Below are 22,868 nucleotides of genomic sequence, written 5' to 3'. Positions count from 1 at the left end.
CACTGAATATGTGCAGACTTTTTTCTTGTCTTTCCCTATACAAATAGCTTAAAGATTATTTACATGACATTTACATTTTACTAGCTAGTGTAAGCACTCTGGAGATAACTTGACGTGTGCATGAAGATTTGCATGGATTCTGTGCAGATGCCATTTCTGCAGTTTGGTATCTGCTGGGGATTCTCATGTAATCCTCAGACACTAAGAGAGAACTCTGTTTCTTTTGGTTAGTCATGAGCGCTGTCATCTTTCTGCTGAATCACCCAACTAACTGCCTTTGCATATTGCTGCTTTCTTCTGTCATCCGAAACATATTTATCATTGTGTTTGAAATCCCTTGTCTGATTATTTCAGTATTTGTGAGCCTCATTCTGAGGCATCCTTCTGTTTCAGATGTTTTGTCTATTAGTTAGTTACCTTGTGATTTTTGTCTGTCATAAACTGGAAATGTCATGTAAAAAAACGATAGAGATTGAGAGAATATGCGCCTTTAACGCGGGGAGTTGTGTTAGATTACCTAGTTGGTGGGCTTTATTTCATGCTCGCTGTACTTTTAAGTGCCAGAGGTTTCAGGTTCCTCTAGTTCTGTTCTGGAGAAGGCTTTGGCTGTAATTCTTTGTTTCACCAGAAACCTGTTGGTGTGCATGGCAGGGGTTGGTAGGGACAAAGTGTGCCGCAGTCCTAAATCAGGGCTGGCCTTCTTACTGGATCAGGGTCTCTCAGATGTGTTCTGTGCACATGGCTCCTCTCCTCACTTAGGTGACACAGAAAGGTGACGGGGAGACATAGTCAGAGGAATGCTGTTTCCTGGGCAGGAAGAGGGCTCTGATCGAGCTTGAAGAAGAGGCTGCTGTTGAAAGCAGACTCTCGGGGATCAGTTCCAGGGAATTTCTCCTTCCCTTCTTGGCAAACCCAGGAAGGAATCTTTCGTGCCTATTTCCAAGCAGCTGTGGTGGGATGCCTCCAAGATGAAAATTTGTGAAATTCTAGTGCCATGCCCGAGTCCTCAGCCCCTGTCTTTTGCACGCTCGCTCAGGTGCATGCTGGGTGCTTGGAAGTTCATTGAAATCAGTGTGAACGCATTAAGCAGGGTTTCTGGTGGATCTTGGCTGTGACTCTGCGTTTACCTGTGCAGGTTCAGGTGAGGCATTTAACCTGCAGCAGTAGTTCTTCCAGTGTTCCAGAAACATTGTTGATTTCTCAGTGTGCTAAGCTTTCTTTTGTTTTATTTTTAATTTTTTTCCTTGTGGATATGAGACTGATTCTAAACAATACAGTTTACAGCTGCAAGTAGTTGAGCTTTGATGAGTTTTTGATTGATCTTTTTGAAGAATTTGTAATTCCTTCATCTGGAGATTGGTTGACCAATTGTAGAAATTTCTCAGTTTTTTTTTTTTTTCGTTTTCTCAGTCTGACACTTTTGTGGCTGTTCTGAGTGTGTGAATCTACACTGTGCCCTTCTCGTGGTTTAAGCATTCACATTTTCTTTTTCATCCCTGTGAGCTGCATTATAGGTTGTTTTGTGAAGTCTGTCTTTATCTTACTAATTATCATTCCCAATGTCACAAATGTATTTAGCAGTTATTTTCCCCTGTGTTGTCCCTCTGATACTTACTGTGCTGAATTTGGGGGATTTGTCCTTGCCAACTTGGCTTTCTGAGTCTCACTCAGAGGCCGTTTTTCTCTTGCATTTTGTGTCAGAAGTATATACTCGCTTGTGGTTTCTTAGCAAAGATAAGTGGTGTGTGTCTGTGTGTGTGGGGGGGGAGGGGGAGCAGGTAGGTGTTTTCAGGTCTATTTCTTTGTCCTGTTGCTTCTGTCTGGTGCCTCCAATTTGTACTGCCTAGTATGACCTTTGCGCTGCTTCCTTGGCCTTCAGAGGTCCCAGGCAATACAGAAGGTTGGCTTCTGAGACTCCCAGCAGAAGGGGGATCTGTGTGTTTTGTTTTGCTTTCCTGAAGATGTGATACACCCTTTCCCCTCTACTTTAAGCTCAGACTGAAGCTACCCTTTTTTTTGGGCTTGGCTGTGTCAGTGACCTCTTCAAGATTCTAGCCCCAGGTGGGTGGGGTGTAGAGTGTGGTGTGGGGACTTTTGTTCAGCTCTTGTCCGCATGTGGCCTGTGGGAGAGCCTGGTCTTGTGTCCCACATGGGCTTTGTTCCAGCCCCCTCTGATTACGCCATCATCCCAAAGTGTCAGCTCATGCACTAAAAATCTTTTAAGTTTCCTCTTAGATTTGTTTTTGTTTTTAAGCATTTCCCTTGCTTTCCTGTGACCTTTCATTTGCATTTTAGAAGACATGTGTTCCATTCCCCCCAGCATTTTTTAAATTAAATTTATTCATTAATTACATTGTGTTGTAATTACATAGAATCTGGGATTCTCCCCCCCACCCTCCCCCCATGGTGGGTTCCTCCACCTTGTTACATAACCATAGTTCAAGTTCAGTTGAAATTCCCTCTTTGCAAGTATTTGCCAAGCATAGAGTCCAACATCTTATAGTCCAGTCAAGTCCAACTACTTATTGGGTAGACCCTCTCTGGTCTGAGGGCAGAGTCAGCAGAGTATCATCCCGGTCAAATAAAAGCACTAATATACCATCTGCAACAATTAACATCGTTATGGAATTAATTGACATGGTATTGAGCAGTCAACATGTTAAAAATACATGCAATTTCTTAACCACTTTCTGTGACCCCCCCATTCACAGTTCAATTTTAGTTTATATACTACATATGACATAATATCCATAACGTAACATGATATGCTTAACATCATATCATCTTAAATTAAGGCAAACATGTGGTATCTAACCTTTTGGGATTGGTTCATTTCCCTTAGCATTATGGTTTCCAGTTTGGCCCATTTGGCCACAAAGAACTGCATTTTGTTTTTTTTAATAGCTGAGTCCCCCCAGCATTTTCTAAGGGTTGTGTGGTTGGATGGAGTTTTGATTACAAAAGCTGCTGTTTCACTGGGCTCAGAGGCAGGCCCCTTGCATTTTAACCTGAGGTACCTGGCTGGTTTCTGTGCATCCTGTCCCCCAGTTCTGCTGTTGGTGTCGGTGTCACCTCCATGTCCAGCCTCTTTGCTAACTGGCTTCATCTCTGTGTATTTTCTCTGTACAAATAATGATTATCTCTTGCCTTCCCTTCAGGCCAAGAACTCAGCAGTGACAGTCACAGTGTGTTTTGTTTCTCTCTAATGTATTAACTATGTGATAGTGTTATTTTTGTTCTCTGTATGTTTAGCTCTGTAGTCTTCCCTCTCATGTTGTTCTGCTGGTTTACTGTCTGATTTTGGAATCATGTTTAATTTGGTCCAAAGCTTCATTGAGTTACACAGTAGGAAGAGCTCATGAGAAGTGACTTCTTCTCCTGTGGATATCTTTCCAGATTATTCTTTGCCTGTGCGTTGTGCCCGTCTGCTTGCTTTTCTTCTTTTCCTAGTTGCATTTGCTGTTTTTTAAAGTTTCATTTTCCTGTGTGTTTTTCTTTTTTCTGTGTTTGTGTTTATTTGTTCATTCATTTAAAATTACAGTATGTTCTATAGTTCATTCCAAATTATTGCTGTCTTGTTCCTACCTTATGTGTCAGCTCATACTTTCTGTTTTCTATAATATAATATGGATAGATTATTTTTCACGTTATTCTTTCCTTAGTTGTGGGTCAGTTTATTTTTCCTTATTTATTAAGCCAATTAATCTACATTATTTCTAAAAACAATTGAGACAAATCCAATAGCAAAGAAAAGCTGCTGCTTCTAAATCATACTGCTCACTTTGATTCCCGTCCTTCACGCTCCTACGCTGGTCTTCAGAGTTGCCAGCATTTCTGTGTTGAGGGCTTGGACAGGACTGCTGCGCATCTTCACAGGACCCCGATTTTGATGAGACCTGTCACAGCAGGTTTTCTGACAGAAATCAATGGAAAAACCCAACACTGAAACTAAGGCAATGTGTGGAGATCTGGTTGTGTGCAAAATTGTTTGCTTATAGAGCTGTCAAAGAGAACTTGATATTTTTGCTCTATTTATTGTAAACACAGAAGGAAACGTGCAGAAGATGATTGGGTTAAGGATAGTGGCTTAGAATTTATTGTTTCCTTCCAGGGATAGTTCAGATGCAATTTGATTCACAGTTCCCCCTCCATCCCTCTGTATGCCTAGAGCCTAGTGTATCTCTCCTTACCCATCCTCCCTTCTTGTTCCTAGCTTTCATGTCTCCGTATTCATCTGCCAGCTTGATGCCAGTTCTCTAATTATGCTCTCATGACCCCCCTCCCAGGCTTGGTTCTTTCAGAGTTGAGATCCTTTTGGGCTCTTATGGGAGGAAGGAGAACCTTCCAGCTGCAGTTAGAAGAGCACCCTTGAACTCCGCCCCACTTCCTGGGAAGGATGGTGAAGCTCGGGGAGGGCAGGACAGCGGGGAGTGGGATGTTCACCCAGCGTTAACCACATTGGCCTCAGGTTGTGGTGCTGCACATCCCCAGTAGAGCTGTCCTTCTCTGGCATGACTTGGCGATATACTTGGTCCTCTGATGTGCTGTTGCGCACATCAAAAGAAAGAATAGCCAGTTGGATAGCTCATGGATGCACCTGTACCTGTCCACCTGGCAGTTTGTCTTTGCAAAGTGGTCAGCCTGATATCCTAGTTTTCCACTTGTCATGTGTTTTTTTCTGAAGTTTTTGTCTACAAATAACTTTTTAAAGTATGTTCAACTGTGCTCAATTCAAATGTTTCTCTTTGCATTGCTTCTATGAACGCTAAGAGCTGCGCAGGATTAACTTTGATAGTTTAAAATAGAATCCGAGGATTCTGAACCACTCTGGGAAGTTCTAGAGGCACTTTTCTTTCAAGAACTTCAGGCTCTGCAGCAGAGATCCTGAACAGTGTTTACTGTTTCTGGCCCTTGGGGTGCTGTGTCTTAAAGGGCCATGTCACTGTGCATTTCCTTGCTTTGTGTGTATTTAACAGTGCTGTCGCAACAGCAACATTTCAGCTGTGGTTGAGGAGTTCTAGGCTTTTAATAAAGAAATTCTGAAGTGATAGCCAGATGGCTATACCGGTTGCTGAGGTAACTAGCTGGTTCAAGAGGCAAAAGGTCAAGGCTAGTAGGGAAGTAAAAGCCCTGGGGTTTGTTTGAAAAGACTGATCTGCATATTAATACATCACAGAATTGCTAACCCAATTAGAACATTCAGTGTTGATTCTAGACACTTAGCTTCCTAACCTTCATTTCAGAGAGAACAGACCCAAGCCAATAATTAGGTGCCACCTCCAAATGTGGACAGCTATAGGGCTTTAGTACCTTTGTGTCTGAGCAACTTTCTTCTGGTAATTAAATGGTGGAGCACTTTACAATATTTTAGACATTTTTCTTTGTGCTACTAAGTATTAATTGCAGGGAAGGGAGAGAGTGATAACCCTTGTTTTCACAAAAAGGGAAATTGGGGCTGGCATAGTGGGATGACAGGCTAATCCTTCATCTGTGGGCACCAGCATCCCTTAGGGTGCTAGTTCATGTCTAGGCTGCTTTAGTTCCTATCGGTCTCTGTGCTTATGGCCTGGGAAAGCAGCAGAGGATGGTTCAAGTCTTTGGGACCTTGCAACCATGTGGAAGATCTGGAAGAAGCTTCTGGTTCCCAGCTTCAGATTGGCTGAGCTTTGTTCATTGTGACCGTTTATGGAGTGAACCAGCGGATGAGGGATGCAAGATCTCTCTATATATAACTCTGAGTTTCCAAGAAAAGTAAATAAATCTATTAAAAAAAAGATAGAGGGAGCAGAAATTGGGTTTCTGGAAAGTTCAGTGAACATTCAGACGTGCACAAAGCCAGTGAGTGGCAGAGCCCAGATCTGCCTGTGACATCTTAGCTTTTCACCTGGTAACACCCATATCCACCAAGCACAGACCTGGAGCAACCTTTCATTGAGAGCTAAAGTGGAGCAGAGCTCTATGCAGAAGGACCAGGCCCCAGGGCCTGCCGGCATCCACGAGATACTAGGTCATGCTCTAGCCTCTCTCCAACTTTCAGGCTTTAAGATCTATTTACTCACTAAAAGTTGTAGAAGATGCTCCCTTTTTTAGATGGTGATTCCTAACAGTAGTTACTAGGTTAAAAGTGGAGATTAAGCAAAATTGTTATTAAATCATTTAGAATAATAAACCACTTACATATTCTCATAAGTCATAGAAAATAACTACCTTCCAAAACCAAATAAATAATAAGCATTGCCTTATACTTTTGAAAACCTTCTGAATGCCTCGCTCAGTAGAAGATGGCTGGATTCTCCGGTCTGCTTCTGTGTTTTCTATGTGACACTGCTGTTTTCATGTGTCACATAGTCTCTGCAAAGTTCTGCGGAATGCTAATTGGAAGATGAGGGTGAAAAAGGAAAAGGACTTCCAGTGATGATGAAGAGAAGTTTTAAATTCAGTGAACCCCTGAAAGCAGTTCAGAAACCCCAGAGTTCTTAGGCTAGACTTGAGAACTTCTGAACAATACCCAGGGGAATCCATGGCCACTGTCAGAATCAAACTGTTACACTTGGGAACAGGAGAGCTTTGTGATTCAAAACACAAGTATCAGGAGTTGGATCTCAGCTTCTATATTTAGCCGTGAGACCTAGAGCTGGAAACATACTCTGTTTTGTTCCACAATTGATATATTTATGTATACCCTAGATTGTGAAGGTAATACATGCTCACAGCAAACAGAAGAGAGGATCACACAATTGCATTTAGATGCTATCCTAACATGTAATAAAAACAATAGTCCTGACTTGTTGCATTTTCTCAAGGCCATAACACGTTGAAAAGTGTGTGTGATGTGCATGTGTGTCTGTGAACACAACATTTAGAGGAATGAAAACTCTGCTTAAGGATTAGCCATGTTATTTTGAAATACTGTTTACTGATCTGTGGTAAAGTGTGTGTTCATATTTTGACCACTTTTCTTTTGGGTTGTCTGCCTTTTTCGAGTTTGTTAGAGTTTATTTTTTGTTTTGGAAATGAATCTTTTCATTAGATCGGATATCTTTCTAATTCAGGGAGGATCCAAGTTCCTTCATGTATAACCAGGATGAAAATATGTTTGATGTAAAGATTAAATTAGATGAAAGAATTCATCTTTGTTAACTGAAGAGCCTATGTAAATATGAATGTATGTCATCCAGCTATTTCCTGAGCAAACAAGAATTTTAAATGTACTATATCTGTCATTCTCTGTTTTTCTCAGTATGTATTCAAAAGCTAAAAGAAAGTGACATTCCATAAAATAATGTCTGCTGGTAACTTCCTAAAGAACAATTGCTGCCAAAATACTAGATAACATGTTATTTATCATCAGAACAGTGAAACTGCCGTAAATCAGATTCGTGATGATTCAGAGAGAGTGAAATTAAAAGCATGTTCAAGTAAATCAAACTGTACGCTGAACTGATGTGCTTGGGTTAAAAAGGAGCAAGGAGAGTCAGGTTTGCTGACTTTGGGATGCGTTGCCATGTTGGTTGTGTGGTTCCTTGAGGGCTGGGGTTCTCCAAGTCTTGCATGGGAGTTGTATGCGCAGGCGGCTGTGATGACAGCTGCTAGTGTCGAGCAATGTTTCACAAGAGGTTGCCCTTTACCTTCCCTCCCCCACTCCAGTCTTTGGAAGGCAACAGGGACTACTGTTATCGTCCATGGTCCCAGGAAAGACCATTGAACCCCACAGAAAGCCAGTCCCTGCTAATCAGGGAGCTGAGCCTGAAGCCCAGGGGCCTCTCCCTGCGGAGAGCTCCCTGCTCGCCTTCTGCTGAGTGTGAGCAAGGTAGTGATAGGTAACCTGGCACCCAGAATTACTGAAATGCTGCTTCATGTATTTCGTGTTCTGAACTTCATGTACTCAAATGCTGACCACCCCTCAAGGGGCTTATGCTAGGACTGGGAGTCTCTGCGAGGTAGAGCCCTCATAATGGAATTAGGGCTTTTGTGTAGGAGGACCCAGAGAGCCCTTCTATCCCTTCCTGTGTGAAGACACAGTGGAAAGATGGCCACCTGTGAACCAGAGGGCTCTCACCAGAAACCAGAGTTCAACCATGCCAGCACCTTGGTCTTCAAACTCACAGCCTCCAGATCTGTGGGAACTCCATCTCTGTTTATAAGCTTCGCAGTGCACAGCCTTTCGTGACAACAGTACTAGGAGACAGCACACCCTGCTGGGCCTGCGCTGACTGCAGGGGTACCTATGTAGTGCTGTTCTTCATGGGTCTGACCTGTGTTACTCATGCAGAGATCCTTGGCCTAGGGTTTGGAAATGCCAACCTCCTCCCATTCAGGGTTCTCAGAGACTGACCAGGGTGGCTTCCAGTTTGTGACTGTTGAATCATGATTTTAAGAGTTCAGATTCCGTGTGGGAGGCAGGCAGCTTGAAGATCAGCAGAGGACATTTCTCTGGAGAAGAAAGTTTGTGTTTGTGGTTGAGGAGCTGCAACTTGTGCCTAGGTAGGCTCTGCATGAGTGCACTGCCCTGAATGTCTGTGTACCTGACACCAAAGGGACAGGCATATACAGCTGTCCCTTTAGCAGGCTTTCCAACCTCAGATACTTGGTCACATCTGCACATCGCTCATTTCCTTCTGAGTTTATAAAGTGATGTGTAAAGCTGGAGGTCCAGAAGTTGAAAGCAGAGTGGATCTTGTGTCTGGATGCTCAGAGTCCTGTGTGCATAAGATGGTCAGGAAGTAGAGGTGGAAGTGGGGCTGGAGCTGGGCATGGATGGGGAAAGGCCTGCCTTGGGAGCAGCACAGGGCAGAAGGTGTGAGTGTACTGGTCCGCAGGTCTGTGTTTTACAGGAGAGGGGCCCTTGGAGAGCTGTTTGGTTCGCCAGAGACTGTCTTGAGGTGGGAACACCTGCCCACAGCCTTGGAAAGCAGGGTTTTCCACAAGGACTCAGAGGTGGTGTATACAAGGCTGAGTGAGCACATGAATGCATTGTGGTGTTCCAAAATCATATTATGTTGAAGCAAAACCCTTCCTCTGGATTGCCTCATCACTCTGGGTGAACTCTCTCCCTGTCACTCCCACCCTCCAAGGGCCTGTGACCTTTGTCATTTGTGGTTATATGTGTTTCATGATTATACCGTACACCCCTGCTTTTTCCCGCCATTTCCTCCCCCACCTACTTCAGCAAGTTATTAGCTTCCACTGTACATACTAGGTTGAAATCACACCTGCAACTGGAGATGCTCCATAATGTTGAGTGAATAAATACAAAGTTACTTGGATTAGGGCTTGTGCATTGCACTTGGGACCCTTGATTTGAACCTTTGTGGAATGCAAGAAGAAGGTTATTTGACCCTATTAGTGGTCAGAAAACCCCCTGTGGAAGTGAGCAGAGGATGTGTGTGGCGTGGGGATCAGGAGGGGGAGGCTAGGCGTAGTATGTTGAACACTGCAGGTGGGAAGTGAGAGACTGTTGTTCAGTCGGGAAAGAGGGGAAGGAGACCTTTCCTGTGAATGGTGGGGGATTTTCTCCTGATGCCTCTGAAACTGGCCCCTTCCCTGGTGTCACCTCCACTCAGGTGGTAGCTGACTGCTGCTGGCTTTTGGTTACAGGTGTAAATGCTGCACCTTGGTCCCATGCTGTCACACACCTCAGAAATTCAGTGTCATTCTAATGAGGTTTCCTTTAGAACACTGGAAATGAGAAAGCCTTTTAATTAGATCTGTAGTAATTGGGTTCCCAAACCACAGAAGCCATTCTCTCTGAAAAGGAAGGTACAAATGCAATTAAAAGAAGCAAAGACTCCTAGGTGGAACCCCTGCTAATTTTAAGTTCATTTAAAATAACTTTCTAATAAGTTGAGGCAACAGATGTGCATCCAGAAGACTTTTACAGGAGTTTCCCAATCATACTGGAGGTGAGTCGGGAATGAGGCACTGGTGCAGTCTAGATGTAAAGCTCTGTTGGGACATATAATCCACATAGAGCACTGTGGCATGTGAGCCCTGCAGTGTTTTGACATGGAACAATCCTGGCTTGTTTTATTTTGGAATATGGGATGCATTTTTTTGCTGGAACCAAAAAAGAGCTTCTTCTGGACATGGCCCAGCCTGGTACCAACTGGGATATCATTCCCCCAACCCTCCCTAGGCAGCCCAGTCCTCTGTGGGGTCTGTCTCCCTCTGGCTGTATTTACCCGTCCCGTGCCTAGTGTGGGAGCAGCTGAGCAGGGCATCACTGCAGCCCAGCATCCCTGCCAACTCCTTGCATGTTGCACATATTTCTCTCTTAACAAGAGGCAGCAGTCTTTCCCCTTTGCCTCCCTGCCTGCTGATCCTGCCTCAGCAGGAACCTTGTCCTTTCTTCCCTCAAGTCTTCATTTGGTGACTGCCCTTTGGAGAAGCCAGCCACGTCCTCATTTTAGCAGCTTCTGAGAGTCACTAATGCACCCTTTCCCTGAAGGGGGTATTGGGGCTGATTTACAAAGTTCTGTAGGTTGGGATTGAGTGCTAAATACTGATAGCAGTGCTCTAAGTAAAACTGTTGCATAGAACTTGTTCTTGTGTCCCTTTGTGTATGGGTTGTGATGAAATGCTAGTTGCCTGTCATTTGGAAAGATTAGTTATGACCAGACTAGAAAAAGAGAGACTGAGGGAATCTTTGATTTGCTGATTTCCTCCTCTAATGGTCAGGGTGAAGCCAGGAGATTCACCCAGGCCTCCCACATGGACAGTCAGGGCCCAAGCACTTGCACCAACTTCTGCTTTCCCAGCCACATTAGCTGGCTCCGAAGTGCTCATGTGGGGCGCTAGCATTGCAGCATGCAGATGGCAGTGTTACATGCTGTGCCATAGCACTGGCTCCACCTCCAATTTCTGATCCTTTCTGGTTACGCAGCTACTTTGCAGGTATGAATCAAATTCTTTCCTTTCTGCATAATTGGTGAAGGGTAAGAGAAGAGATATCTGGGACCCACAGGGACAAAGCTAAGCCGTGTACTGACAGCATCCTCAACACAGCTGTGTTACCTTGACCCGGGTCCATGTTCCTTTCCTGGGCATGCATTCCTTAGATGTGACTTCAAAAATTAGAATTTGCATCAATTTGATGATTTTCCTAGGTATATTAATTATACAACTATACAAAGATAAATAGTCATTACTAGGCATCATTTCTGGATGCTATCATGGCAGGATTTTAATTTTCTTTTTTGTTCTTTTCTGTCTTTTGTAAGTGCTCTATAATAAATGTGTATTACTTCAGAATAAATAGAAAAGCTCAACTCTGGGGAAATGCTGCTTGCATGTATTTGGAAATGCTTGGTGCATTCTAATTTCCGCACACAACGCACTGGTCCCAACAGTCAGATTCTACATGAATAATGAATCATTTCTACTTTTGTAAACCATATTGATGCTGCTGCATTTGTTCTTTTTTTTTTTTTTTTTTAAGGATGAGAAGAACCAAGTTTTAACCACAAATATTTGGCTGCAAATGGTAAGTAAAGAAGGTGGTGGTTGTGCCCATGAGTCTACTTTCTCTTACTTCCTAGGTGCTCGCCTGCAATTTTGAAGGAAAGCAGAGAGCCTCTGAGAAGCCTGGGATGTCACCCCTGACTCCACACATGCTAGCAGTGAATGTTGGGTAGCTTGCTCTGCAGCCTGCTAATTACTAATTGACAGAACCCTTTAGGCTGAGATTGAATGTTAAGTACTGAGTAACAGCAGGGCTCAAGGTAGGCTTGTATTGTACTACAAGGTGATCTGAGGACATTTCAAAAGCCAGTTAGGCCATGCAAGTGGGAAGAGGCAGAGTGGCTTTTAGACATTCACAGCATGTGCCAGAGCCAGTCCCCAGCATGCAGGAGCACGTGCCCTGGCCCTGCACCCTCGAGAGCTACATGGCTCAGTCAGATGGAGGATTCCTAAGCCAGAAATCTCAGGCTCTGCTCAAGTGACTTCCGCAAAGATCTGGGAATGCTGTATATCATTCCTGAACATTGAACTTGGCATCACCAACCTAAATTTAATTTGTTCCAAATCACATCACTTTTGTCAAATGGTAAGTATTGACTCCAAAAATAAAACCATCAGTTTCTATTTTAAGTGGAATTTAAATACCATCATACTAAACTATGAACAAGCCCTTCTTCAATTGCCAGATATATAATCTTTTCTCCTGTTACCTAATTTTTTTCAACTTTCTGCACAAAATTTTATGTTACTTTAGTATAATCTTATGTCTGAAAGTCTTTTATTAATAACTCTGTCTTGGTTTTCTTATAAAAGAATAAATGTTCAAAGTTTTCCTCTAGATTGATTTAAGATCATTCATAGATAATTTATCAGAGTGACCTCAAAATTTTAATTAATAATTATTACACAGCATGTTTTACTGGAAATCTATGTCTGTGCCAAATACAGGATTTTGTTTTCAATGAGTTTGTGTATCCACAGGTGACTGCTTTTTATTTATAGAAATGAAGAATTGATGCAATTTTTATCCTCAGTTCCTTAGTTGTTTGTAAATAGATATGGGAAGATATGCATGTGGTAATAATAGGCATTTTATTCAAGCAATGTTATCTGATTCTTTCAACTCCCTCCAGATTTTATGCCAAAGATAATGTTATTTTCATCAGACATAGCAGCTAACACTTTAAGTATTCCTTTATTTTTTTTGAAACAAAAATTTTATAGACTTAAAATTCATCTAATTTTTGAACGTGCCTATTCCTCAATATTTAAGTTAATTCACATCGACACTGATGTATTAAAAGAGATAAGGTAATGGAAATGTGCCCTTCTTTGAGAAGTGGAGTGGGAGAAATAAAAATAGGGACAGATAGGATTCCCAGATCGGTCCTACCAGGTGAGTTTTCCCGGGAATACACGTTGAGTTGAAGGAGGGGAAAAGATTCACTTACTGCCATCTGCTCAGCATGCCAAGGGAACCCTTAGCTATGCTTGCAACCCCTTGCAGAAGCTATCTGTAATGAATAGAGACCTTGAGGAGTTTTCCCTGCAGGATTTAATACAGTATTTTCCAGGAGCACATCCCATCCCTTACCCGTGTCCTCTTCCAGCTTCCTTCTCAGATCCCCTCTATAATCTGCTCACCCTTGGAAAGGGAGCCTTCCTTCAGTGGACTCATTCCATTTCCTGCCACCTGCATTTTGTTATCTCCACTGCCTCCTACATCTCAAGAGCTCTCATTGTTACCCATTCAGTAATCTCATTTGGATAAATCACAACTCCATTGACAGATTTGCTTAGACAGTTAAAAAATTGTCTTCTGCGCCTTACATGTGATCCATCAGCAAATTCTGGCAGCTTGTTTTTCAAAATCCAAAACCTACCCACTATGAGTCAATCCTATTATTTCTCTACTCTGGTCTATCCTAGTGTTATCTCTCACTTCTCTTGTGGAGTCTCTAGTCCAGTCTTCCTGCCTCTGCCCGAACTATTGCCAGTGGTGTCTGTGCTCCGAATAGTAGCCAGTGAGAACCCTGTGGGATAAAAATTGGAATTTTGTAACATGCCTGTTTCACACAGCACTCTTCAGAGCTCCTGTCTTATGGGACAGCATAGGAGCTGAAGTCTTTGAAGCTGTCTTTAACGACCTCCTTGCACATTCCCTCTACCTCTTCCTTCCGGACCCCTTGCCCCAGGTTACTCTGCTCTTTACCCTCCTATTGTTGGTGATGTACAAGTCACCGAAGCACATGGCCATCTGAGGGTTTTTATGCTTGTCACTCTGCCTTCCTGGAAGGCTGCTTCTCCAAGAACCAGTTATTACTGGTCTCATCCCACAGATAACCTTTCTAATGAGAGATCTCCCCTCTGCTTGTATGTCTTGTCCCAAATCATTCCCTACTACTTCCAATCTATTCTGTTCTTTTTTACCATGCATGCTTCATGCTTTCTTAAATTTAATTTTATGTTTCTGAACCCATTTCCCATCATCTAAGGTATTGAGATTCTGCCTTGTTTCCAAGTCTGTTTCTCTGCCACTAACTTGTGTGCACCAGGAGGGTTGAGCTTGTTAGGTTTGTTTTTTGCCGGTACACCCAGCTTCTGCCTCAATTCCACACATGCAAGAGGCAGTTCCTTTCGGAGTGAATGAATGAAAAAAGACTAGTTAACCCAAGAGAGGCTAAGACATTATGATCCTGAAGAAAATCCACTCCTACATAATACTGCCGCACCTTAGTGTAAGATTAAGCTCTGACAGAATTAGCATAAGCTTTTCCTTTTTACTTTTGACTGGTTATTCCCCCCCCCACACACACACTTTGTGTAAGGAATGAAGCTGTATTTCTGTTTTTCCCCTACAGAGAGAAATGTGTCAGGTCTTCTCTTGTGTTGCCTAACTCCCTTTGACCCCAATAAATAATTGTTCTTCAACAGTGTTGATGTGAACAAGGTTAAGATTTGATTTGTTTTCAGGAAAACCAGACCTGAATTATCACTTCGTTGAGTTCAGGTGCTCCATAAATAAACATGTTGCTTCAAGGATGTCACCCGAGATCTCTAAGTGTATTTCAAACATGGCTTATTTCTAATTAAGATTCACATTCACAGAAGCATCTACAACTTCAGTTGTTTGGAAACTGGTCTTTTCATCTCATTTACCCATTTAGTTCATCTTTTGGTGTACCTGCTGTCTGGAGATTATTGAATAAGGCCATTTGAGGGCTCTGAGCAGCACATAACACCAAGTTTCTACTTCAAAGCTATTTACAGTCAGGCTCTGTAATTAACAAATGAAAGAAAAAGTTAACAGAGCAAGACCAAAAACCAAAGTAGTTCCCGAGAGATATTGCAGGGGACAGGCAGGTGATTGGACAGTGGAGAGCACACAGTATGGAATTGAGAGCGGAGCCAAGGCACAGATTTCTGAATAGGAAAAAAGTGGGAACTCACTAATTAATGCTCATTTGCGGATGTCTGCTGCATGAAAAGCATGCTGGTTTCCCTTTTAGCTGTGCCTGTAGGAAAGCTGGGCAATTCACCTGGGAAGTGGCCTCTGGCAATCACACTGCAATCACAGCACATAGCACTTTCTCCCAACTGAATTTTGTACAGATGAGAAGGATCTTGGGTGTGAAATAAATGGTAAATTTCTAACCAAAATCTCATGTGCCTGGTGGCACTGCCTGGTATGTCAGCCTGAAAATTCTAGGGAGCTAAGAGCTCGCCAAGGGCAGCCTGGAAGCTGCTCAGGGGCCACTGCTAAACAGCTGTCTATTGATTCCTGGTCTTGTGTTTCCTGGCTAGAGACCAGCTCAGCATGACCCAGTCAGAATAACAGATATTTACAAGAAGTGAAGCTCAGTTTCAAAGGTAGCAGGGCCAGAGTTCAGAAAGAAACCAGAAATATGGCAAGAGGTCAACAGAGAGCCACAGAAATGACCCCCAGTTGTGACTGTTGCTGGTGCCTGCTCCAACTATCTGAATCCACATCAACTTTCTCCAGGGCTTTGAAACTCTGAGGTCTGTTTTCTGCAGATGATCAACTTTTCAGTCACTCAGAATGTAAGCAGCAGTCAATAAATAAATGCAAATAAGCCTCTCTTTCCTCTACAGTTTGTTGGTTTTTATTTCTTTCTTTCTTTCTTCCAGCTGCCCAACTTTCACATACTTGGATAATCGGAAAGAGTAGAAAGCTGCTGATCTAATTACTTCTTCCTGCTCCCAGGAGGAAATGGTTGGCAGTTGTTCTGCAGATGAATCCGTCAGACACAGTCTATCCCCATCTGTGGGAAGAACTGGATAGAAACCATTTCTGTTTCTGAAGAGATATTTGAGCCATTCATCAACTTGCACCTGTGTTTTAAAAAGTCTATTTTCTCTTATTTTCATATCTCTATTATTCTTCTGTACATGAGTTCCTGCTACTGTCATCTTGGAGTTGTGGGCTCCTGACTTTGGCATGTCCCAGCCCTGACTGTTCCTTCACAACACTGCACTGAAAGGGTAGGGAAGCTATAGCTCAGTGAGGGTGATTTACTTGTTCAAGCTCTCACACTGAGACTTTGCCAGAACTGTGAAGGAAATCCATCCTGAGGCTTTCTGTAGTCCTTCACTGTGTCCTGAGGTTCAGATGCTTGGCTTTGGAGTAAAGGATAGTAGTGTGAGTAGCTGGATAATACTTTCAGGGACAATGTGCAGCCTATGTGGTCATGGTGGGAGGTTTTCTGATGCAGAGATCTTGTTGGAAGAATCAGTTCTGAGGGAGCCCAAAGGCTACTTTGCTTAAAAGTTGAATGGTAACAGCCTAATCCTGACTCATTGACTGACTAAAAGCACAGCATCCTCTCTGTCTTGTCATGCTAAGAAATAGACCACTATTTCTCACCACCTCATCACTCCTGGTTTGTGGTGATTTGGGGCTTATTCCAAACACTAAGCCAGCAGAATGGTTAGGGCCTAAGCCTGCATGGCACACAAAGCTGGGCTCATACACAAGACAGGAGAAGATGTGGCTGTTGGAAGGCAGTGTGTAGCTCTGTGGGTTGACCATTAGAGAGATCTACATTGAACATACTGAACATTTATCTTTCTTGCTGCCCTTCATCTGGCCATCATCTCAGCAGATAGCAGAGATGAGGGTTTGCCTGTGATGCCCAATTTCAAGGGCAGTTTATGCTTTCATTGGCTTGATCATCACCAGCCCAGGGAAGTCTCCCAAGAGGAAATTCAGGATGGTGATGAAGATGGCACACACATGTTGCCTATGCAAGGGCTTTGTGCTAGAACAAGGGGGAGGGTGTTTGGAGTCATGGGGCCCAGGGTGCCAAGGCAGAGCAGGCTGTAATAAACAGAGTCTGGCTGGTGAAAAAAACTTGAACAGCAGATACTTCCTCAGTACTTTTCCCTCCAGTTACTCCTCTGTAATTGTGAACCCCCGCAGGACAGGTCTCAGTCTCCCATGTACCACATGGTATGTCCTCACAGTTTCCCTTTATACGCTCTTGCTCTCCAAGGCCCCTAGTTGTAAGGTGATGTCACTCACCTGGGTGTCAGACCCCAGGCATCTGCCCTTGTATGCCTTGCCTCTAGGTTAAACAGCCCTAGGCCCATTATCCCTCATGGGTAATTCCTGAATCTCAAGTAAACAATCTGAGATGTTGTTGATGCCTGTGATGTATTTGTGACTTTGAACTCATCTGGTGTAAGATTAAGTTGAAATACATGTGACTGAAGCATTTATTTGTCTCTCAGTGTAACTATGTGTATGTTGCTGCAAAAAATACCGATTGTGATTGGTCATGGAGAATCACTGTGGTGCTCACCTAGGGTGTTGTGATCATGTAACATGTTTTTGTTTTTAGATTTATATATTTTTATTGCAAAGTCAGATATACAGAGAGGAGGAAAAACAGAGAGGAAGATCTTGATTCACTCCCCAAGCAGCCACAACAGCTGGAACTGAGTCAGTACTAAGCAAGGAGCCCAGAGTCTCTTCTGGGTCTCCCACAGGTGCAGGGTCCCAAGGCTTTGGACCATCCTAGACTGCTTTCCCAGGCCACAAACAGGGAGCTGGATGGGAAGCAGGGCTGCCGGGGTTAGAACCGCCGGCTTTATGGGATCTGGGCGCGTTCAAGACGAGAACTTAAGCCGATAGGCTACCGCACCAGGTCCGAGAATGCACCTTTCTAAATCACGGCAAGTCAGCTCCAGAGTGTGGATGGTGTCAGGAGACTGGATGACTGAATGGCAGACTGATTACAGAACCCCTGTGGGAGCTGTTGAGATACCGGCCAGAATGGCCCAGCTGCCCCACAGAATTGGCGATCTTTGAAACAAGGACCCCAAGACCATGCCTTCCTCTGACGTTGGTCACTCAGGAAGCCACCATATAAGAAGCCAACCCTGTCCATTTCTTGGGTCCTCACATACACCATTGTCTTCTGATTCCTTAGTTTTCCATCACTTGAGACCCTCTTTGAGTCATGAGGTGGTGGTATCCAAAGTGCTATCCCTGCAACAAACTAAGAATTCAAATCTGAGAATGCCCCCTACCAAGTTACCAAAAGGTTACCATGGAGCTACACAGCAGTGCTTCCTGAAAATATTTTATAATTCTGTAACCTCTCATTCTTATACCAATTGAAATAAGTGAATTTATTTTTAAAGTATCCTACAGTGAGGGTTTGGAAAGCAGACTAGTTATTCTTTTGTCCAGAAGTCTCCCATCTGCTGCAGGAGGGGAGGACTTGGGCACATGCAGGGGTTTGGAATTCGCTTTGATGCTGTCATCTGAATGTGGTCACAGTGACAGCAGGACCTTGAATGTGATTTTTATGCTATTCACGGTCATTTCAAAAGGAATTATCTAATTCCCAGTTTCCCTATATCATTCAGATAGCAACTCAGTTATGTAAATAAATGTCTGGAACTCTTTCTGGCTTTGAGTTTTCCTAATAATCTCTTATAAGAAGTATTAGTAATCAAGGAAGCAAGGGACTGCTAATGTCATTGTCTTATGTGTCAGTCTTGGACAGATCACTATCTGCAATGGAATATGTCAGAATACCCCGGCGTGAAGACAGTTCGTTTCCCTGATGGCCAGATTTGGAAACCAGACATTCTTCTGTACAACAGGTAAGCCCTGATGACAGAAGGAAAATGATAATACGCTTGCATACTTGTAACAATCAATCATGTTTGAATGCTTTGCAGGAATGCTGGTTACATTAACTTGAGAAAACAGCTGCTGATGAAGCTTTCTTTGTAACCAGGCCTTTGAGACAACTTTGTTTCATCTGCCGTTATTCTCTGAGTTGCCCAGCATGCTAAGATAGTCACATCTGGTGGGCTGTACCTGCTAGGTGCACAGCATTGTTTCTGTGTGTGGGCACATGATGCGGTTTGCTAAGGTGTTGCCTCTGCTCCCTGAATGGTGACCATTGTGATCCACAACAGAAGGTGCTATCCTGTGGAGTGCACAGCTGTGGACCTAAATTCTTATTGATTGGTTTCCTACTTGGATTTGGAAGAGTTCTGCTCCAAACATGGCTGAGGGCATTGAGGATACTAACCCCTGTCTGTTCGTGGGAGCTTGTGAATTTGCACATGAAGCAAAAGAACATGTAGTTAAAGGTAGTTCTAATAGTTATTCTCCTGAGGACAAAACATCAGAGACTCATCAATAAACTAAGAGCCAGAACAAGTGCCCAACGGACAGGTATCTAGGGAAAGTATGTTTCTTGAAGCAACGAAACTCTTTGTTAAAACATTTTGTCATGTAAGGAAACCTGGAACATCTCTTTCCCCCTAAGTTATGTGTTATGGTAAAAAGGTTAGTGCTGAGTGTTGCCATGAGTCCAAGGTGGAAGGAGATGGGATCTGGAACTTTCCAAATGCAGAGAACAGTGCAGCCATTGCCACTTCCCTTTGTGGTGTCCCTGTGGTCCTCCTGAGCCCCCTGATGAATTCACCAGACATTATTAGCTGTGATGAGAGGGTTGAGTGATTACATTTCTTAAATGTGCTTTTAGCTCTTTTCCTGCCCATGCCAAAGGTGGTCACTTTTCTCTTGTATTATTGTTTGTGTCTGAAAGTATTTCCCCTTCTGATGTGCTGCTCCTCTCTGCTTCTTCAGTTACTTCTGACAGCTGAGCTTGGGAGTATGTCTAAAGTTAGAGGCCATTGTTTCCTATTGCATGGGGGAAGCAAGGGAGCTTCCAATTTTGAGCAGTAGGTCATCTCTTTCTAGGAAGTGAGCAAACTTTGGCTGCCATAGCAAGTTGCCTCCTTATGGGCAGCTTAAATGACAGCAGTGTGTTCTATCATGGTTGTGGAGGCCAGGAGTCTGAGATCAAGATGTGAACGGGGCTGTTTTTTCCAACGCTGTCTCTGAGGCTTGCAGATGCGGTCTTCTCCCTGTGCGGTCTTCTCGTGGTCCCCCTCTCCATGCACCAGTGTCCTCATCTCCTCATAAGATTCAGGCTGGGGTTTCTGGAGCGATCCTGATGGTCGTTGCTAGAGAGGGTGGGGACCCAAAGTTGGAACCAAGCAAGGACAAGAGAACGCTCCCTTCCCTAGTCCTGAAGGAACTTAACTGTTCTTCTGTTTCTGCAGACCGCTCAGGGCTTCTGGCTGTAGTTCCAATGCCCTTGGATCCTACAAGGAAGGTTTTGGACTTCTTCCATCCCATGTGGTAGATCCAGATGGGGGTGGGTGACCTCAGAGTTCTCAGCCTCTGAAGGCACTCCAATTCCCTGTGATTTCCTTAGCAGTTGGGATGTAGTCCTTGGTGCCATACTGATAATCTTTGGTGAGGATCTAGGAGTCTTCAGAATAGACAGAGAACAACAAGGTAAAGCTTAGAATCAGACAGGTAACGGTCAGTGTGGATTCACTTATACCTTACTAGGTGGGACACAAAGATTAGTTACTCCTCACTAGCGTACTGAAGATTTCTCTGCACACCCCTCCTAAAACTGTTCTGCACCTAAACTGTTGACATATGTCTTGATAGAGTTATAAGCCAGTCTAGACTACCCGAAAAACAGCCAGGTTCAGCAAAATTATGCTATAACGCTATAAAATGCTAAATACTATAATGAAAATAGACACGAGACAGCTGAATAATAATCTATAACCTTTTTAAGGTGTATAGAACCCAGTTGTATATAAACTAAAGTTGAAATGTCAGTGAAAAAGGCACAGGATGTAGTTAAGAACTTGGATTTTTTCTTTTCTTTTCTTTCTTTCTTCTTCTTTTAACATATTGGTCAATCAATTCCATAATGTTATAAATTGTGGCTGATGTTATGTTGGGACTTTTATTGATCGGGATGATATTCTGCCGACTCCACCTTCAGACCAGAGATGGTCTCCTCAAGAAGCCGTTGAACTTATCTGTACAATAAGATGCTGGACTGTGTGCTTGGTATATGCTTGCAATGAATAAGTCGCAACTGAACTTGAACTGTGGTAATGCAACAAGGTGGAGGAATTCACCATGGGGCAGGGTTTGGGGAGGGTTGGGAGGAATCCCAGCGCCTATAAAACTGTGTCACATAATGCAGTGTAATTAATAAAAAAAAAGATTGAGGCTGGATTTGGATCCAGCCATCTTACTTTAATCACCCTGGTAAAGAAACCATCTCTAAATACAATCACATGCTGAGTTACTAGGGGTTACAATTTTTTTTCAGCAACAATTTGAACAGTAACAGATACACTGTGGTTGATTGCCTACGGGCAAAAGGTAGCATTGAACAAATGTGGGTGTAAATTTTAAACATAATTACTACTGTCTCCACTATCACTGAGTCTGAGATTTCTTCTTTGCGGATGGGATGATAAGGCAACTTGACAGTTTGTGAGAAACTCTCTGTTATAGGTAGTGTGCATAGTGTGATGCTGGACTAGAATTTAACATTAAGCAATGATGATTGTATGTTCATAGTCATGGCGAAGAGGATGTCTGCTTAGAGCAGAATGGTATGATGGTTTTACTAATAAATGTTAGTGTATTTTGTAGTTCCCAGTGTGGCCTTTTTCCCAACTGAAATCATAAACAGATTTTTTAATATGGTAGAATCTCAATGATGGGTTTTATGGCTTACGTATGAGGCTGTTAACTCCAAGAGGTGCTTGATGATTCCAATGTTCTCAATGTAATGGAGAGTTACCACATTGTAATTGAATTCCAAGGAGCAAAAAGAAAGCAGTAGCTGGCTGACACCTGTCATCAGGGTGACAGGCCCTCAGGTATCATCTGCCCACTCCCTGCCTGATCCACTTGGAGGGCACAGGTTCTCCCCGTGAACTCTAGTTGGTTATTTTCCCTTTTCTTCTTCTTCCCTTGTGCCCATTGACCACACCCATGGACTCATTGAAGCTCCCTTCTTTTCTGCTTTAGTTTGTCTGAGAAGTAGGACATGGGACTTCTTCTGAATATATGGTTTGCATGCCCACAGTGAGAAATAGACGGTTACAGAGAATCCCTAGTCCAATCACAGATGCAGTGCCATTGATCTACTGAAGCAGGGTCAATGACCGGAAACTCAGTGGTTTTAAGGAAGCACGGCCCTTTGCTTACAGTGCTGTGGGATCACTGGCTCTTATGTCTGATTGTTCTTTTCTAGTAACCTGTCTATACCTACGTCTCTCCAGCCTGACTTTTTCCTATTTGGGAAATTCACATGAAGCTTCTTTCTAGGCACCCGAGGTCTACTCAGTTCTCAGTCCTCGAGGGAATTCACCCAGATACCTCCAATCCTGCCACATATAGGATGTGTTTGTCACTCTGTCATGGGAAAAAGTTCCTGTTCCCCATTGTGTTTGGGGTCAACACTTCTCAGAGGCCTTTAGCAGACAAGATAGGAGGAGGAGGAGGAGGGAATGATGTAGGAATTTCTAGGAGGAGAGACAAGGGTGGATCAGTGTCACACAAAGATGCTAAAAACAGCATAAGAATTCAGTTGTATTTGCAACCTAGGAAACACTGGACAAAAAATTTGGCACAGTGAGTAGCAGACAGGTTTGATTTTAGTCACATCCTGACTTTCTGATACTCTTTTATTGGAAATTTTGGGAGATGCCCAACTTAATTCTTTCTGCCAGCTTCCAGCTCTCAATATGTTCTTTGCACTAGATGAATCTATCGGTTTGTTAATGCAGGGATTGGGGATGTTGATGCTTTTTTAAGGAAGGGAGGGGTTAAAATGCCATCTCGCTGTGGAAGCCACAATTTGTAAAGGGGCATTGATTTACTCGGGTGAAGCGCATGAACATGACTGCCATATTTCTTACTCTGTTTCAGTTTGATATTGGCATCCACATATGAGTTACTAATGGCTTTTGAGATATAATGCATTTTCTGTGCTTTGAGGAGGCTGGGTCACTGCAAAATAGCTATCTCT

General features: G+C 43.3%; 1 protein-coding gene across 1 annotated transcript in view; it reads left to right on the top strand.

The window, feature by feature from the left end:
* LOC101518087 (neuronal acetylcholine receptor subunit alpha-7) overlaps window positions 1-22,868 on the top strand; it is a 106,912-nt gene that overhangs the window by 44,648 nt on the left and 39,396 nt on the right. Inside the window, exons 3-4 of the mRNA XM_058665375.1 lie at window positions 11,438-11,482; window positions 18,485-18,594. Of these exons, the coding sequence (XP_058521358.1) occupies window positions 11,438-11,482; window positions 18,485-18,594 (155 nt within the window). The remainder of the gene's footprint in view (window positions 1-11,437; window positions 11,483-18,484; window positions 18,595-22,868) is intronic.

Source organism: Ochotona princeps, chromosome 6 (assembly GCF_030435755.1).
Source record: "Ochotona princeps isolate mOchPri1 chromosome 6, mOchPri1.hap1, whole genome shotgun sequence".
Taxonomy (NCBI): domain Eukaryota; kingdom Metazoa; phylum Chordata; class Mammalia; order Lagomorpha; family Ochotonidae; genus Ochotona; species Ochotona princeps.
The sequence above is the reverse complement of the archived record's forward strand: the minus strand, read 5'-3'. Positions and strand labels throughout refer to the sequence as shown.